Below are 14654 nucleotides of genomic sequence, written 5' to 3'. Positions count from 1 at the left end.
GCAGGTACAAAAAAAAAAAGATTTCTGAACATGTGGCCCGGAATGTATTGATATGGTAGAGTCCTGCATTTGGCGTTTACCCACAACAAAGCAAACAGAATCACTTGGCAAGCTGAGTGCAATCAAACATGTGTTTTTAATACAGGCAAATGCAGGTTATACATCAACAGATAGAAAATGTAGGTCACACTACAATATGGAAGTCTGTATTCTGGAAAGCAGAGATTCATAAAAGGCCTTAGGGGGTCTTTATAGGTGACCAAGTGAATATGAGGTCCCAGTGTGATGATGTGGTCAAAAGGGCTATCATGATGCTTGCATAGATTAACAGGGAATCATCATGCATGAAAAGGGGAGATGATATTACCTATGTATATGGAATTGGTGAGACCACTGCTGGAATCCTGTTACAAGTTCTGATATGCACATTTTAGAAAGGATGCTGAAAAAATTAGAGAGGAATTGGAGAAGAACTATGAGAATCGTTTGTGGGCTGGAAAATATGTCTTGCAGTGGAAGTTTAAAATAATTCATTTATCTTATCGCAGAGAAGGCTAGGAAGTGATTTAATCACACTCCTATAAGTAGCTATTCGAGAGAAGATATCTGATAGTAGAGAGCTCTTTAGTGTATCAGACAAACGCATAAAAGATCCAATGGATGGAAAAAAAAGACAAGAAGTTTTTACCATGAGTAATTAATCATTGGAAACAGATTACCAAGAATGTGATAAATTCTCCATCACTTAGAATCTTTAAATCAAAATTGGATATCTTTCTAATTAGGCTCTACTTTAACTACAAGTTGTTGGGCTAGGTACGGAAATCACTAGGTTGAATTCTATGGCCTGGGTTATGCAGGAGATCAGACTAGATGATCATAGTGGTCCTTTCTGGCCTGAAAATCTATGAACCATTCAGTTTTGTTTCAAATGTTTCATGAGATTTCGAATGATCCAAACGGAGATCTACTCAGTGTACAGTGTGTACTTGTGTCACTGAAAAGTTGTTATTGTGCTGTTGGAAGTTTACAGTGGGATCATGAAACAGACAATGTGACTCTCTAAGGTGGTGGTGTGGTAAATTTCCCTCAAGAGACTCATGCCTTAGGGGCTGTCTGCCCTTCTCCTCATCCACTCCACCTTACACCAAGAAGGGGCTGCACTAAATAGAAATCCACTAGCAAAGAATAGCATAGAGGATAGATTCTTGCAAAATAAAAATTCATTTGACATTTTTCACCTTTTAATTACCAATGTGTGGTGCATGTACAGTACACATGGAATTGCTCTTTTAGGGTTGCTGATGTAGATAGTGTTGAAAATAAAGACTTCCCTTGCCCTTTCCCCCTCATGGGTTGAAAGCTAGCAGCATGCAAAGGCTGGAAATCTGTCTTCCTGCCTCCAGAAAAGCTTGGAATGAAACTTCTTGGAACAGCAAGGGTGCTTTGCAAACTTTCTCCCTTATGACGACTTTGTTTTCTTCCTTGTTCTTCTTTTACAGAAGCAAATCCAGAGAAATTCAACAGTCGCTTTCGAAATAAAATGTTTTATGCTGGGGTGAGTTGCAAATAGATTTTGCAGAATAGCCTTGGTTTAGTTATTTAAATTATTTATTATTTATTCCCCTTCCTCTCCCTTTCACTCCTGAGACTTATGATCATTTCTTTTGCCCATCACCTTTAAAAGTACATGGCCTGCTTCCAGCTACTTCTGGCAATGCCTCCCCATGTCTGTTTGGAAGAGGTTGAAGTATTATTTCCCCCTAATAGTTAGTAGTTCAGAAGAGTGCTACAGCATTTCGAGGAAGGACTGATAATATCCTGTACCCACTGCTGCAGATTGGCAAGTTTTTCACTTTTGTGTTCACATTTATTCCCATCTGTGGGCAGCACTTGGATACTGAATTTACTGGGGAAATTGCTAGCGCATAGGAAAAATCGTTGACCACATCTTTTAGCTCCTGATGAGCATTCCTGGACTTGGAGCTAAAGAGAGGAGGAGGACAGAGAGCTGCTATTTGGAGCATCTCATTTTCATACATGAATATGCAAATCAGATGACAATTTTTTATCCAGGAGGGATGTGGACGGGGCTTCAGCTTTATTCTAAGGTGTAATTAGGAAAGGAGGGCAGTGACTGGATAATACTTGCCACCATACATGTCTTTCTGCCGTCAGATTCTATCACTGTCGTCACACCCAGAAGCCTTATGCTTTAAAAACAAACAAATAAACCAGAGCAAGAATTTGCATGATGATTTGAGTGCACAATGGTATTCCATGCTAAATGTTCCCAAGTGGAGTGCCTTTTCTTAGTGTAGCACCTTAATGCAGCAAAACAAGTGGACCAATCTTCCCTTCTGTGTCTTTGCCCCCTGGCTCTGATTCAAGGGATTTTCGAGAATTTGAAACATGCACTATTGACTGGATGCTAACAAGAAACTTGGCCTAAAACTCTGTCAACGGGAGCAGGAAAGAAAAGAGTTTAGCTCAGGATGGTATGTGGTGGTAGAATCTAGGGAGGGATGCAAAGGAAGGAAAGTGACAGGAAGAAGCTGTAGATCATTCAAATAAAAAAAATTCTGATTTGAATTCCCTCCCTTTTCTTATGTCTGGTAGGCAGCCTTTTCAGACTTCCTGCAGAGAAGTTCCAGAGATTTATCCAAACATGTTAAAGTTGTGGTAAGTATAGGAAAGCATGGCACCATTTTCTGCAGTGAGACAGCTGGAGAGGAAGAGTGAGAGAGAATGTGTGTGTGAGAGAGGGAGAGGGAGTGCTGAGAAAACACAGACCTAATCACACCAGACCATTGATTGTTACTTTCAGTTTTGACTGTGACATTTGAAACACATTTTGTAGAAAGCCTTTGGGAATTTACATACATAGCACCGGTGCTACCATTTAGGCCAACTAGGCGGTTGCCCAGGGCGCCAAGATTTGGGGGCACCAAAAAGCAGCACCCCCAATTTTTTTATTAAAGGGTTTCAGCGGCCGCTGCAGTGGGAGGGAGAGGGAGTCTGAGCCACCACCAGCAGCCGAGGGGTTCCCCTGGGTCACCGCCCCGCCAGCAGCCAGAACCCCTGGGTCAGCGCGCCGCCGACAGCCAGCTGTTTGATGCCACAAGGGGAGGAAATTAGAGTGGGGGCGGAGTGCTGGGGAGGACAGAGCAGAGGTGAGCTGGGGTGGGCAGGTGCTGTATGGCTCCCTGGGGGGGCACCTCAGGGTTGGGGGGGGGAGCTGCTGCAGGGCTTGGGGGGGGTGCAAGGTGGAAGTTTCACCTAGGGCAGGAAACTTCCTTGCACCGGCCGTGAACATACATGACAATTTCCCATTGAGTAACACACCCTTCCTTATCTCACAGAGAGTGAATGGTGCCCAGCAACTATGTTATAGAGAGATATGTATTTCTAAAATGCAATCCATGTTCTTGGGCAGGTTGTTACAAAATGGGGTAACAGCAATTATTACCCTGTCTGAGACCCCATTTACAAACCCCTCTTTGTTCTGTTGCTTTGGTTTTTGCAGTGTGATGGAACAGACCTGACCCCAAAGATTCAGGAGCTGAAGTTCCAGTGTATAGTGTTTTTAAATATACCCAGGTAAGCTCCAGTCACAACCAAGTGCTGGCTTCATAGGAACAATTAATTAACAAACACAATTTCCAGAGTTGTGCACATAATACATGAACAAGGAAGTCAGCAGATAGAACAGAATTGTCTTCTGCTTCGTTAGAAAAAAAATCAGATCAGTACCTCTAAATAGAAGAGCTCCAAATGGGTTTGGAAGAAATACTGTTTCCTAACATCTCAGAGGTTGTCACAAACAGTGGGGTGTGTTTTTAAAAGCCCAGTATTCCCCCATCTTTCCTGTCCCCTCTCCAAAGATTCCCTTTCCAAGGTACTCACTTCCTCTCTCTCCTGTGTTTCCCCCTCTGCAAGGTTCTTTGTGGAGTCTCCTCTCCAAAGTTCTCCCCACCCCCTGCTCCGCAAGGTCTCCCATATATCCCTAAAGGTAGGCAGGAGAGAGAAGCAGCAGCAGCCATTAGGTAGGAGGCCACTGTCTGGAGCTCCTCCTCCAATCTATCCCAGCTTTTGCATCCCTCTCTGCTCCTAGACCTTCTGAGCCAGGAGGGAGGGAGGAAACTAAGGTCTGAAGAAAGCAAGCTTAGTTTCAGCCTCCTGCCTTCTTAGTAAGGGCACAAAGCAGCCTTTGTTGGCAGGAGGCTGCAGGTGAAAATCCAGTTGAGTAGCTGATCTGAAGGAGGACTAGAGGGAGAGAGAAGAGAAGAATCCTGAGCACTACTGCCAAAAGGCACTATCCCCTCTCTGCTGCCTCCGATCTCCACTCAGCAACCTACCAGAAATTGGGATAGACAAACTAATTGCCTGCCCCACCAGCTTGAAAGTTGGAGGGCAGGTTCCCCTTCTGATCTCTCCTGTAATTATATGTATGGTCACTGGGAGGCCCCAGAATGAATTTTAAGGCCTTTTGGAATAGATGTATGGCTATTCACTCAGAAGATAAAGAACTGGCCAGTACTTATACTTTCTTTTCTTTTAATTGTTGTAAGACTCAGTGGGGCAAATTCTTAGTATGCTCCCTAAAGCTGTCATTTTCTAAACCTCTTTCTGCAGGTATTGTGCTGGCACAATGCCCTGGGGTACCCCCAGCGACCACAGAGACTTTGAACCTCAGCGCCATGATGATGGTTACATTGAGGTCATTGGGTTCACTATGGCCTCTCTGGTGAGAATTTTTGCAGAGCTGAGTATTTTTTTTTGCATGCAGTAGATTTCACACTGCTTAGGGCACTGGGACTATTCTGTGTGCAATTTTGTATGAGACACCGCATTTCCATGGCTCAACACTAGGATGCACAAAGTTTCAAAAGAAAAAGATTCTCTCCTATGCTTTCCTGGGTTCAATAAGGTGGAAAAAATTGGTTTTGCCTCAATTTTTTTTAATTATGAAGAAATAATGGTTTTCAAAGGAAGAGAAGTATTATTTCATTGTAAAAATGTACTCCCTGAAAAACTGGTCACTTTGAACATATCTAATGGTGCTTCAAAATGCTCCCAAATCAAAATTCAAAGATTAAAGTATTATAGAAGGGATGTGTGTGCATATGTATGTGTGTTTGTACTATGGGGAACGTCTATGGTCTCACAATAACTGCTGTTTGTTACTAGCCCCACTACAACTATGGTCTTTATATATTTTCCATCTACATTAGAGCTAGTCAGAAATTCATAGTTGGAAAATAGGGTTCCAGAAACACATTTTTTTGTGTATAGAAAAAAGACACTTTAAAAAAAAATTGATAAAATTTGTAAACCAACAAAATATTTTGACAATTTTTTTTGAAAATTTCAAAATATTCCATGTCAAAATTGTGAGGAAAATCCTACTTTCACTTTTTCACTGGGAGAAAAGAAAAAAAAAGGTAAGAAATCATGTGTGTTGGCGGGTGGGGGGGTAATTTTGTTGTTTGAAAAAAGAAAAAAAGAAAAGAAAAATAAACATCTTTAGGTTTTTTCTCCCTAAAACTTTTAATGAAACATACTTACTCTTTTAAAACCATCTGTACTAATCACATGATTAAAGGTTGTCCCAACTTTGCAGTGTTGAGAAGTACCATGTTGTCAAATCACCAGGTGCTCAACGGACATATCTAATTTTGCATAAAATAGACACACATTGTAGCCCTCCTCATCTTCAGTATGTAGGTGTGTCCTGCAGCTTATTTGCAATATGGAGCACTACATGCTGGGACTCCTGGCCTTTAAAGGCCGTATCTCTATCCTGAAATTGAGCATTCCTTTCTGCTGTACTCTAGAACTGACCATCTAGAATTGACCATCACTGGTATTGCAAAAGTTCTCCACCTAAAGTCACACCTACAAATCTGAATAGTTTAAAAGAATTTCAATTGCTGCATTAAATATTCTCAGAAAATTCCCATTTTCCCTGTTTTATCAGAGTGAGGGGGAGAGAGAAATTTTAAGAAAATCATAGACCATAAGAGAAACACCCTTGATTGAGTAGTGCAAGTGTTTATTTTAAGTATTTGTGTTTTCTAGCTGGTGCTCACATATTATAAATGATTAAAAAAATTGTACAGTCTGCATATGTTAGCTCAAATTCTGATGACTTGTTCTTTGGTCTCAAGGTCTACAGTGCCTTCAGAAGTCTTGCCTAAAGCCAGTGGGGCTGATTTATTTTGTGCTGTGTTATAATGAATATTTACATAAGAAGATCTATATATGTGGAGTACCTTAATACACAAAATCATGCTGATGCATAAATAAGCATTGCATTTTTATATGCACCAGCCATGGAATTCAGAGTGAGCATTTCCACAGCAACCTTAACCCTGTGTCATCACCTTTCAATTGTGCATTACAATTATGCCATTTAAAATCCTGAGCAAGATAACATAGTACTTGAGAAATAATAGAACATTGTGTGATTTAGTGGAAAAGGAATAAAACTTTTTGAAAGGGGTGTTGTCTACGGGTCAGAACACAGAGCAGCAATCTAGATATATGAGTGCTGCTTCCCTTCTGACACTGATTTGCTGTGTAGTCTTGGGCAAGTCACTTAAAATGGGAGTGATAATTCTTACCTGCCCAACAAAGGTGTTATGAGGATTGAATAATGTTTGTAAAGTGCTTTGAAAGCATCAGGTAAGTGCCACTATAATTGTTTTTCTTTTGTTCCCTCACAAAAAAGTTAACTCTAAGTGCATTTCCCAAGTAAAAACTTTAAAAACACAAGATCACCAGTTACAATGGTGTTACCCTCCAGACCAACCTCAGTCTTTGTACCTTTTCGCTGTAGCACCCAAATGCATTCACAGGCTCGTCAGTTCCATGCCGAAGTGCTTTTCAGTTTCAGTATACAGCCATCCACAATGCAGACATCTCATTCCTCACACTGAAATAAACTTGATCTCCATCATAAGCAAAACTAAGATGCCTTACTGCTAGACCTACTTTAAATGTCTATGCCCCTGATTGGGGTTTCTGCTATAGCCTTTGTATATTGGCTGAGCTATCATATGGGTGCCACAAAGCCAGTGGCAACTGACTGGGAGTACCCCTAGCATCAGTGGAATTCCCTAGTAGTGTAGGTCTGGTGGAATAACCCTTCATTACCCTCACTATTACAGTGCTTGGTGTAGATGTATGTCAGGTTATAACTGAGGGAAGGGGCAGGATGTATTGGAGGAATGAGTAGGTGTATCTGGAATGCACTGTATTTACAGTGTAACATCCCATAGGGCAGTGTTTCCCAAACTTGGGACGCTGCTTGTTTAGGGAAAGCCCCTGGCAGGCCGGGCCAGTTTGTTTACCTGCTGCATCTGCAGATTTGGCCGATTGTGGCTCCCACTGGCCAGGGTTCGCTGCTCCAGGCCAATGGGAGGTGCTGGAAGTGGCAGTCAGCATGTCCCTCGGCCTGCACCGCTTCCAGCAGCTCCCATTGGCCTGGAGCAGTGAACCACAGCCAGTGGGAGCCATGATAGGCCGGACCTGTGGACTTGGCAGGTAAACAAACTGGCCCAGCCCGGCAGGGAATTTCCCTAAACAAGCAGTGTCCCGAGTTTGGGAAACACTGCCATAGGGAATCAGTGCAGGCCACAGTGACTTAGAGTAGTCTTTAGGCTGACCAGATGTCCCAATTTTATAGGGACAGTCCTGATTTTGACATCTTTTTCTTATATAGGCTCCTATTACCCTCCACCCCCTCTTCTGATTTTTCACATTTGCTATCTGGTCACCCTAGTAGTCTTTGGGGTTGCCTCCAGAAGGCCACAGAGGTTGAGGCACAGCCACCTTTGCCATCCATCTCCTGAGCTGCATATACTCATTTAGGCCACAATTCAGAATCAGATCCCTTAGTGAGCTATTTCTACCTAAAAGAAACTGAGATCAGAGTTAAGGTTTTGTATTTGTTTATGATTTGAAGAGTCACTATAATGATAGACCTTTTCTGTATCTTAGCTGACATTTTGTGCATCACACTATGCTTTATCATATGCTTGTCCATGTTTGTGACACACTGAGATCTTTGGATGAAAAGCCCTGTATAAATATTAAGTAATATGATGATGATTATCATCATCATGTAACCAATAGCCTAGGTGATATATTCATAATAGCACAGTTAAGGTTCCTGTGGGAAACAAAACAGTGAATGTCCTGACTTCAGTTCCTGTAACTCTTGATGCTAATGTTGTATTAATTTAGATTTTTTTAAATCTGATAGACAATATTCACAATTTTTATTAAAATACAGTGTTTCTGCCCCAAGATGCCTGCCTAAATCTCGAAGGCCCATTAACAACCTCCCTCTACCTTTTTGTCTCTGATATGTTTTAATTCCCTTTGCCTATTCCACTGCTCCTTCATTCCTGGTTTAGGTTTTAAAGAGGTTGTATGTACTAAGGTAGGAGAGAGGAGAGGGGCTTGGAAAGCTGGCTAATTTTTTTGTCTTTAAGTTAACAGAATGCTGTCATTCAAGAACGTGTTGTTTGATGAGAACTATGCAGCCCTGTTTCTGTTGACTTGTTTCTGTCAACTTATGGACAGAATGTTGGGGCAGTGGGTGGGTGTCTCAGAGGGTACATGGTACAGCTCTCTCGTTTCGTTTCTTCAAGACAATTGTTGAACATAAAGCATTTAGTTGCTTTCCAGCTGCAGTTATTGAACAAGGTTTTTCTCCTTGCTCTTTTCAGCTTGTCTACTCCTGATGCTGAATTGCTTTATAAACTGCCATAATAATTATTTCAGATTAATCTAATTCACATCAAGGACAGTATTGCCTTGGTAATAAAGAAAACCCCTATTAATACTATTACTTGAAAAAGCATTTAGATCGCACAGATGGGACCCTGATCCTTGAGTCACAGACTGTAGGCACTGCTGCAACACAAGCAATCATAATTTAAAACAAGATGTAGAAATATACAAAAATGCAACTCGAATGTGTGCAAGCATATAAGTGTTTATTTATATCTCTAAATATAGATCTACACCACATATGATGAGGCAGTCTCCACTTGGTAAATTTCATACCCATGTGATACTTGAATTTGTCATGTATGTTTGACTGCTTCACCTGACCTCTGCCCACTGATCCTTCTCTCCAGGACTTTATTCTAGCATTCCAAGTCTCATATTATGTCTTTTCTGTGAATGGAATTACATTGGTCATGCCTCATTGCAATGACTTATTGAAAAGCTTTAATTGGAAGATTGCCTTAGTGCATCATGTACACCCATGTCTCTTACTGGAAAGCCATTCTGCAAATTTAGATGGGGGAAAATGTGGGGTTGACCTGAAATGCAACTTCCTAGTGGTGATGAATTTGGAATAGTGGGTTCTTTGCATTGAATCCTCCAAATTAGTGAGCAGCTGCTGCTTTTGGACTGTATTATGGCAAGCATGTAAATCTCCCTGTGACAGAGCAAACCACTTACTGCAATAGGATGGGTCTCGTGCAAATGGAGTAGTTTGTAGCAGAGGGTATAAAGTGCTGGGTAAAACAGGATTAGGGAGTTGTTAGCTAACTCAAGTGGCTGGTATAGGATGGTAACATTATGGCTTTCCTTCTCTTTGTTCTTGTTCTGCAGGCTGCTCTTCAGGTGGGAGGCCATGGAGAAAGATTGCATCAGTGCCGGGAAGTGACTCTGTTAACATACAAGTCTATCCCCATGCAAGTGGATGGGGAGCCATGTCGACTGGCTCCATCTCTCATTCGGATCTCCCTAAGGAACCAGGCCAATATGGTGCAGAAGAGCAAGAGGAGAACATCCATGCCTTTACTCAATGAGTGAGTTGGACTTGTTCATATCCTAATAAAAGGATGCTCTTACTGGGCAGAGAATTCAAACAGGGAGTTTTCATGGACTGAACCATCAGAGTATTTGGAGAAAGAGGTCCAGAAACCCCAGAACGTTCCTCTCCTCCACATTGTATATAGTTACCAGATTTCCTGTGTGCTTTAACTAACAGGGTTCCCTTTGTCTTGCTTTCAGAAAGATGTTATGTCTTGCAGTTATCCAAAGGGGCAACTATTTGGGGAGGTCTCAGTGGACTCTACTGTGTGACTCTTACTAACACTCACGGACGCTGTGCACGTATGCCTCTCACACCCTTTAAAGTACCATATAATCTGCTTTCTGAAATTAATGAGTCTCTTTGGTCCCACACTGAGACCATTCAACCAATATCCACAGTCCACTGCAGGATACAGATGTGCTTAGGCTATATTGAGTCTTTGTGTTGGGAGCATACTGCTCCCGGATGAAAATGGGACCAGCCTGAGGATTCACTGAATAGAGCTATTTGTCACCATGTGGAATCCTGATCGGAGTGTGCTGGTATAAATCGCTAAGGGCTTGTCTACACGTACAGCACTGCAGCTGTGCCGCTGCAGCACTAAGTGAAGACTCTACCTATGCTGACAGGAGAGCTTCTCCCATCAGTGTAGTTACTCCATTGCCCTGAGAAGTGGCAGCTATGTCATGGGAAAAGCCCTCCCGTCGCTCTACTGTGTACACTATACTGTCTACAGTATAACTGTGTCGCTCAGGGAGGTGGATTTTCCACACCACTGAGCAACGTATTTATAGCGACAAAAGTCTGTAGTGCAGACCAAGCCTTAGGGTCTGGCTACTCTGCAGCTGGGAGCATGCTTCCCAGCACAGGTAGACAGACCTGTACTAGCTCTACTCAAGTTGGTGTGCTAAAAATAGCTGCATGGCCACGGTGACATGTGATGACTTTGGCTTGCTGCCTGACTACAACCTCATGTGACCCCCGGTATGTACTTGGTGGCTAACCTAAGCTGCTGCCGTGGCTAACTACCATTTTTCTCATGCTAGCTCAAGCAGAGCTAGCTGAGTTTGTCTACTTGTGCTGGGAGGCATGCTCCCAGCTGCAGCGTATATGCACCCCTAATTGAGAGAGTTCAATAGCTCTCAAATAAATAGTAATTCATCCTGTGCTGCAGTATCTGGGCAGTGGTAAAACATTGCAGTGTTCTTGGAAGTGTTAGTGTTCCACTGGACTATCAGCAAATCAAAGGGGACTTTCCTAGTCTATTAGGAAGTACTGAGGGATGCATTTTGCATGAGACACTATATATAGTATATTTGACAGCTCCCAGTCTGCTAAAAGAAAAGCTATAGTACTCAGATTACGATAAGTGTGTTAGCTTTAGGGAGTTGCATCTGAGGGTGGATTAGGATTGAGAGTTTCTGGATCAGGGAACGAGGAAAGAAAGGAGAAAAGTGAGAATGGACAAGTAAGGGGAGAAGCTATAAAATGAGAGGGAAGCAGCATTAGAGTAGCCTAAAAAGGAAAAGGGAAAGGTTGAAATAAATGGAAGCCAGAAAACATCCAAAGAAGAGAAGATAAAATTTTAAAATATCTTTTTATACCTAAACATTAGTTTTAAAAAAATCCCTAAGAGATCATTTTAATAGCATAAGAATATTTTTTAAAAGACTTTAAATATTAAAAATGCCATTATTTTTTATTTACCAATGCGTCTTTCTGTGCTGCTGAGATGGGAGCTAATAAGCATTCCTGCCATCTTCTTCATGATGTATTATTTAAATTGCAAAAGACAAGGCAGACCTTCAGTATATACGTCGCCTAGGTTTAAAGCCAGATACCTCCAGCATCCTACAAATGTATTTCATTCAAACAGCCACATACTCAGGAGTGTGTTATTCCTTTCAGCAAATCCTATAATCCAGCTGCCAACCTTTAGAAGCAGAAGTGTATCAATTGATAAAATCAAGTACTTTTGTATACCAACCAATGTCTCCTTGTTCAGTTTTGTGTATTCAGTTCTGTTAATGAAACAAACATTTTGGAGCAGCAATCTAAGCTTGTGTTTGCCATATTAGATCCTTATTTGTCTGGAAAATATCTTAGGCCTACATTTCACCTTGAACAGTTGATAACAGAAGGCTATCACCCCCTGAGCAATGACCTCTAATTTCTTTTCATCACCCCATTCCGTGCTACAAAGTCCAAACTGGAAAAATTCGATCCTGAGCCATTGTTTCCAACCATGAGAGAGGCCACAGCAGTGGGGAAAAGAGCATTTGGTGTATTTCAGTCTAGTCATTAGCATGGTCAGGCATGAGCTATAGCATCTGAATTTAAACTGTGGATGGGGTATACTGATCCACCCCATCATGGTACAGTAATTAAGGTCCACTGAGCCCTGGAGAATATTGTTCACTGTGGAATTGGTTTGAATATGCTATGCCAAACTCCATTGGGTTCAGAGCTTTTGTTGTTTGGGTACCTTTTGGTTTGAATGAAATATCCACCTGTGAGTCTGTGTTTTTGGAAGGTTACTGGCAATACGTCAAGGATTTTAATCCCAATCTCAAACCTCTGCAAGGCGTGTGTGTCAGTGTGTCTGGGCAGTTGGGAAGAAAGGTGGAATGGGCTGGCAGGTGGCATGTCTGTCGAGTTTCTTGGCACAATAAAGATGAATTATAGGAGGAAGAGGTCAGAGTTGACTAAACTGGAGTTTGCCCAGTATGACACTGTTCTGCAAAATCCCACCACAGACACCAAGTTTTACCTTTTACATTGTCATATAAATTTCTTAATCTGATGTTTGCAGTGTTTAAAGGCATCCCATCAAAATCTTTACAGTTGATAGAATAGGTGGATTTTTCTCCTAAGGCTTTTGAAAGTGCATCCTGTGAATTATAGATGTGTGAGATTACTGAATGGGTCTGGCACTGCATCTACAATTGCTGGAAGCTTTTCTAGATCTTTCTGCACATACAATAATTAAAAAATAATCTCACATCACACTAATACTGAAAGCTATTATTAATTACTTTGATGATATTGGAGGAGGATGTTAATAGCAGAAACTCCCTTTGGAATTTTGTCTGATGTAGTGGCACAAGTGAGAAAGTTTTCTTTTCTTTTTCAAGTTTCTTAATATGTTTCTATCTTCCCATTGTATGTTGTTTTGGAGTTCTGTTTTTTATAGCATTGAGGTCTGGCCAGGAATGGTAAATTTACCATCTTCCCTGCCGATGACTTTTTCAAAAGCAGTCTGACGAAGTGGGTATTCACCCATAAAAGCTTATGCTCCAATATGTCTGTTAGTCTATAAGGTGCCACAGGACTCTTTGTTGCTTTTTACAGATCCAGACTAACACGGCTACCCCTCTGATATTCAAAAGCAGTGGAATCCGCTTATACAAATAATTGTTAATGACGTAAACCTGTTATGAAATAAAACAGTTTCTGTGGACCAAGGCAAAACACATGCCCTAAAATACTGTGGTGAGAGTGGGTTGTTATTTTTCCCATGGAAAATTTTGATTTTTCTTTCAAAAAACTGAAAAGTTTTTGAATTTTGAATTTTTTTTCTGACACTTTTTGGGTAAATTTTCATTTAGTTGAAAACCTAATTTTCCATCAAAAACAGTTTTGATGAAATTTTTTGGATAGGATCTAACTGTGAAACTCTTTGAGGTTAAACCTTGATAGAGGGATAAACCTGCTGGAGGAATGAATTTCTAAGCCCTCAAATGGAAAAGTGCAATAGTAAACTGGCTATAACAAATTAGTTACCCAAAGACTTCTCTTTTGTATTTAACTCTTTGTATGTAACTGAAATGTACAGTATCTTATAAAAGAGCAGAACCATTTTTTGTGGCTGTGTATGCTGGAAGGAGGGAGGGCTACACAGATTTCCCCCTCCATCCTGCACCTATCCCAACGCTCTTGTTCTCCTCAGATTCAAAGAGCTGCCTATCTTCCTGCAGTGTCTTCCTTCAGAACCTGTAAACACTGCTCACCTGCAGAGAGTCTGATTCATAGGACACAATGGGTCTCCAAACTCCTATAAAGTAGCATGCCAGGAAAGTGCAGTTTAAGGTTGATCTGACTCAAAAGGAAGCCTTTGGGGTCAACTCAACAGAATGAAAGGAAACATTTTGATTTTCAGGAATGTCACAATGTTTTGTTTCAATCAGAAATGTTGAAACAAATTTAAACATTTTCAAATACACATTTTTCAGCATACCATGAAAAATTTCTAAATTGCAACTTTTGGTCTCATTTCAGGATTAAAACAAATGTTGAAATGTCAGAATTTCCCATGGGATAGAAATTTCAAATTTTGCTCAGCTCTAGTAAACAGAAATGTGTTAATAAGTGTCTAGAAAGAGGCATGTTTGGAGGAGCAATATATATTTCTCCCTTTGCTCTTATTCTAATACTATTCTGACCAGTAATCTTTCTTCACAAGCAGATGTAGCCAGACAGTATAGTGATAGATTCAAGAGGCAATTTAGCTTAACAAAGAGATGATTAAGGGTTGACTTGATTACAACCTATAAGTATCTACATGAGGAACAAATATTTGATAATGGCTTCTCCAGTCTAGCAGAGAAAGGCATAACGTGATCCTGTGGCTGGAAGTTGGAAGCTGGACAAATTCAGACTGGAAATAAGGCATTATTTTCTAACACTGAGAGGAATTAACAAACTGAACAATTATCTAAGGTTCATTGTGGATTCTCCATCACTGGCAGTTTCTAAATCTAGATTGGATGTTTTTCTAAAAGATCAGCTCTAGGAAATTTTGGAGGGAAGT

General features: G+C 41.0%; 1 protein-coding gene across 3 annotated transcripts in view; it reads left to right on the top strand.

Annotated features, from left to right (window-relative positions):
* The window catches only part of DGKI (diacylglycerol kinase iota), a 305312-nt gene that overhangs the window by 180888 nt on the left and 109770 nt on the right, over positions 1 to 14654 (top strand). For all 3 annotated transcript variants that reach the window (XM_030543871.1, XM_030543854.1, XM_030543862.1), the window contains 5 exons: positions 1503 to 1558; positions 2620 to 2682; positions 3527 to 3600; positions 4636 to 4747; positions 9637 to 9836. In XM_030543871.1, coding sequence (XP_030399731.1) covers positions 1503 to 1558; positions 2620 to 2682; positions 3527 to 3600; positions 4636 to 4747; positions 9637 to 9836 — 505 coding nt within the window. The remainder of the gene's footprint in view (positions 1 to 1502; positions 1559 to 2619; positions 2683 to 3526; positions 3601 to 4635; positions 4748 to 9636; positions 9837 to 14654) is intronic.

This window comes from Gopherus evgoodei, chromosome 1 (genome assembly GCF_007399415.2).
Source record: "Gopherus evgoodei ecotype Sinaloan lineage chromosome 1, rGopEvg1_v1.p, whole genome shotgun sequence".
Classification (NCBI taxonomy): domain Eukaryota; kingdom Metazoa; phylum Chordata; order Testudines; family Testudinidae; genus Gopherus; species Gopherus evgoodei.
This window is presented reverse-complemented; position numbering and strand designations above follow the sequence as displayed.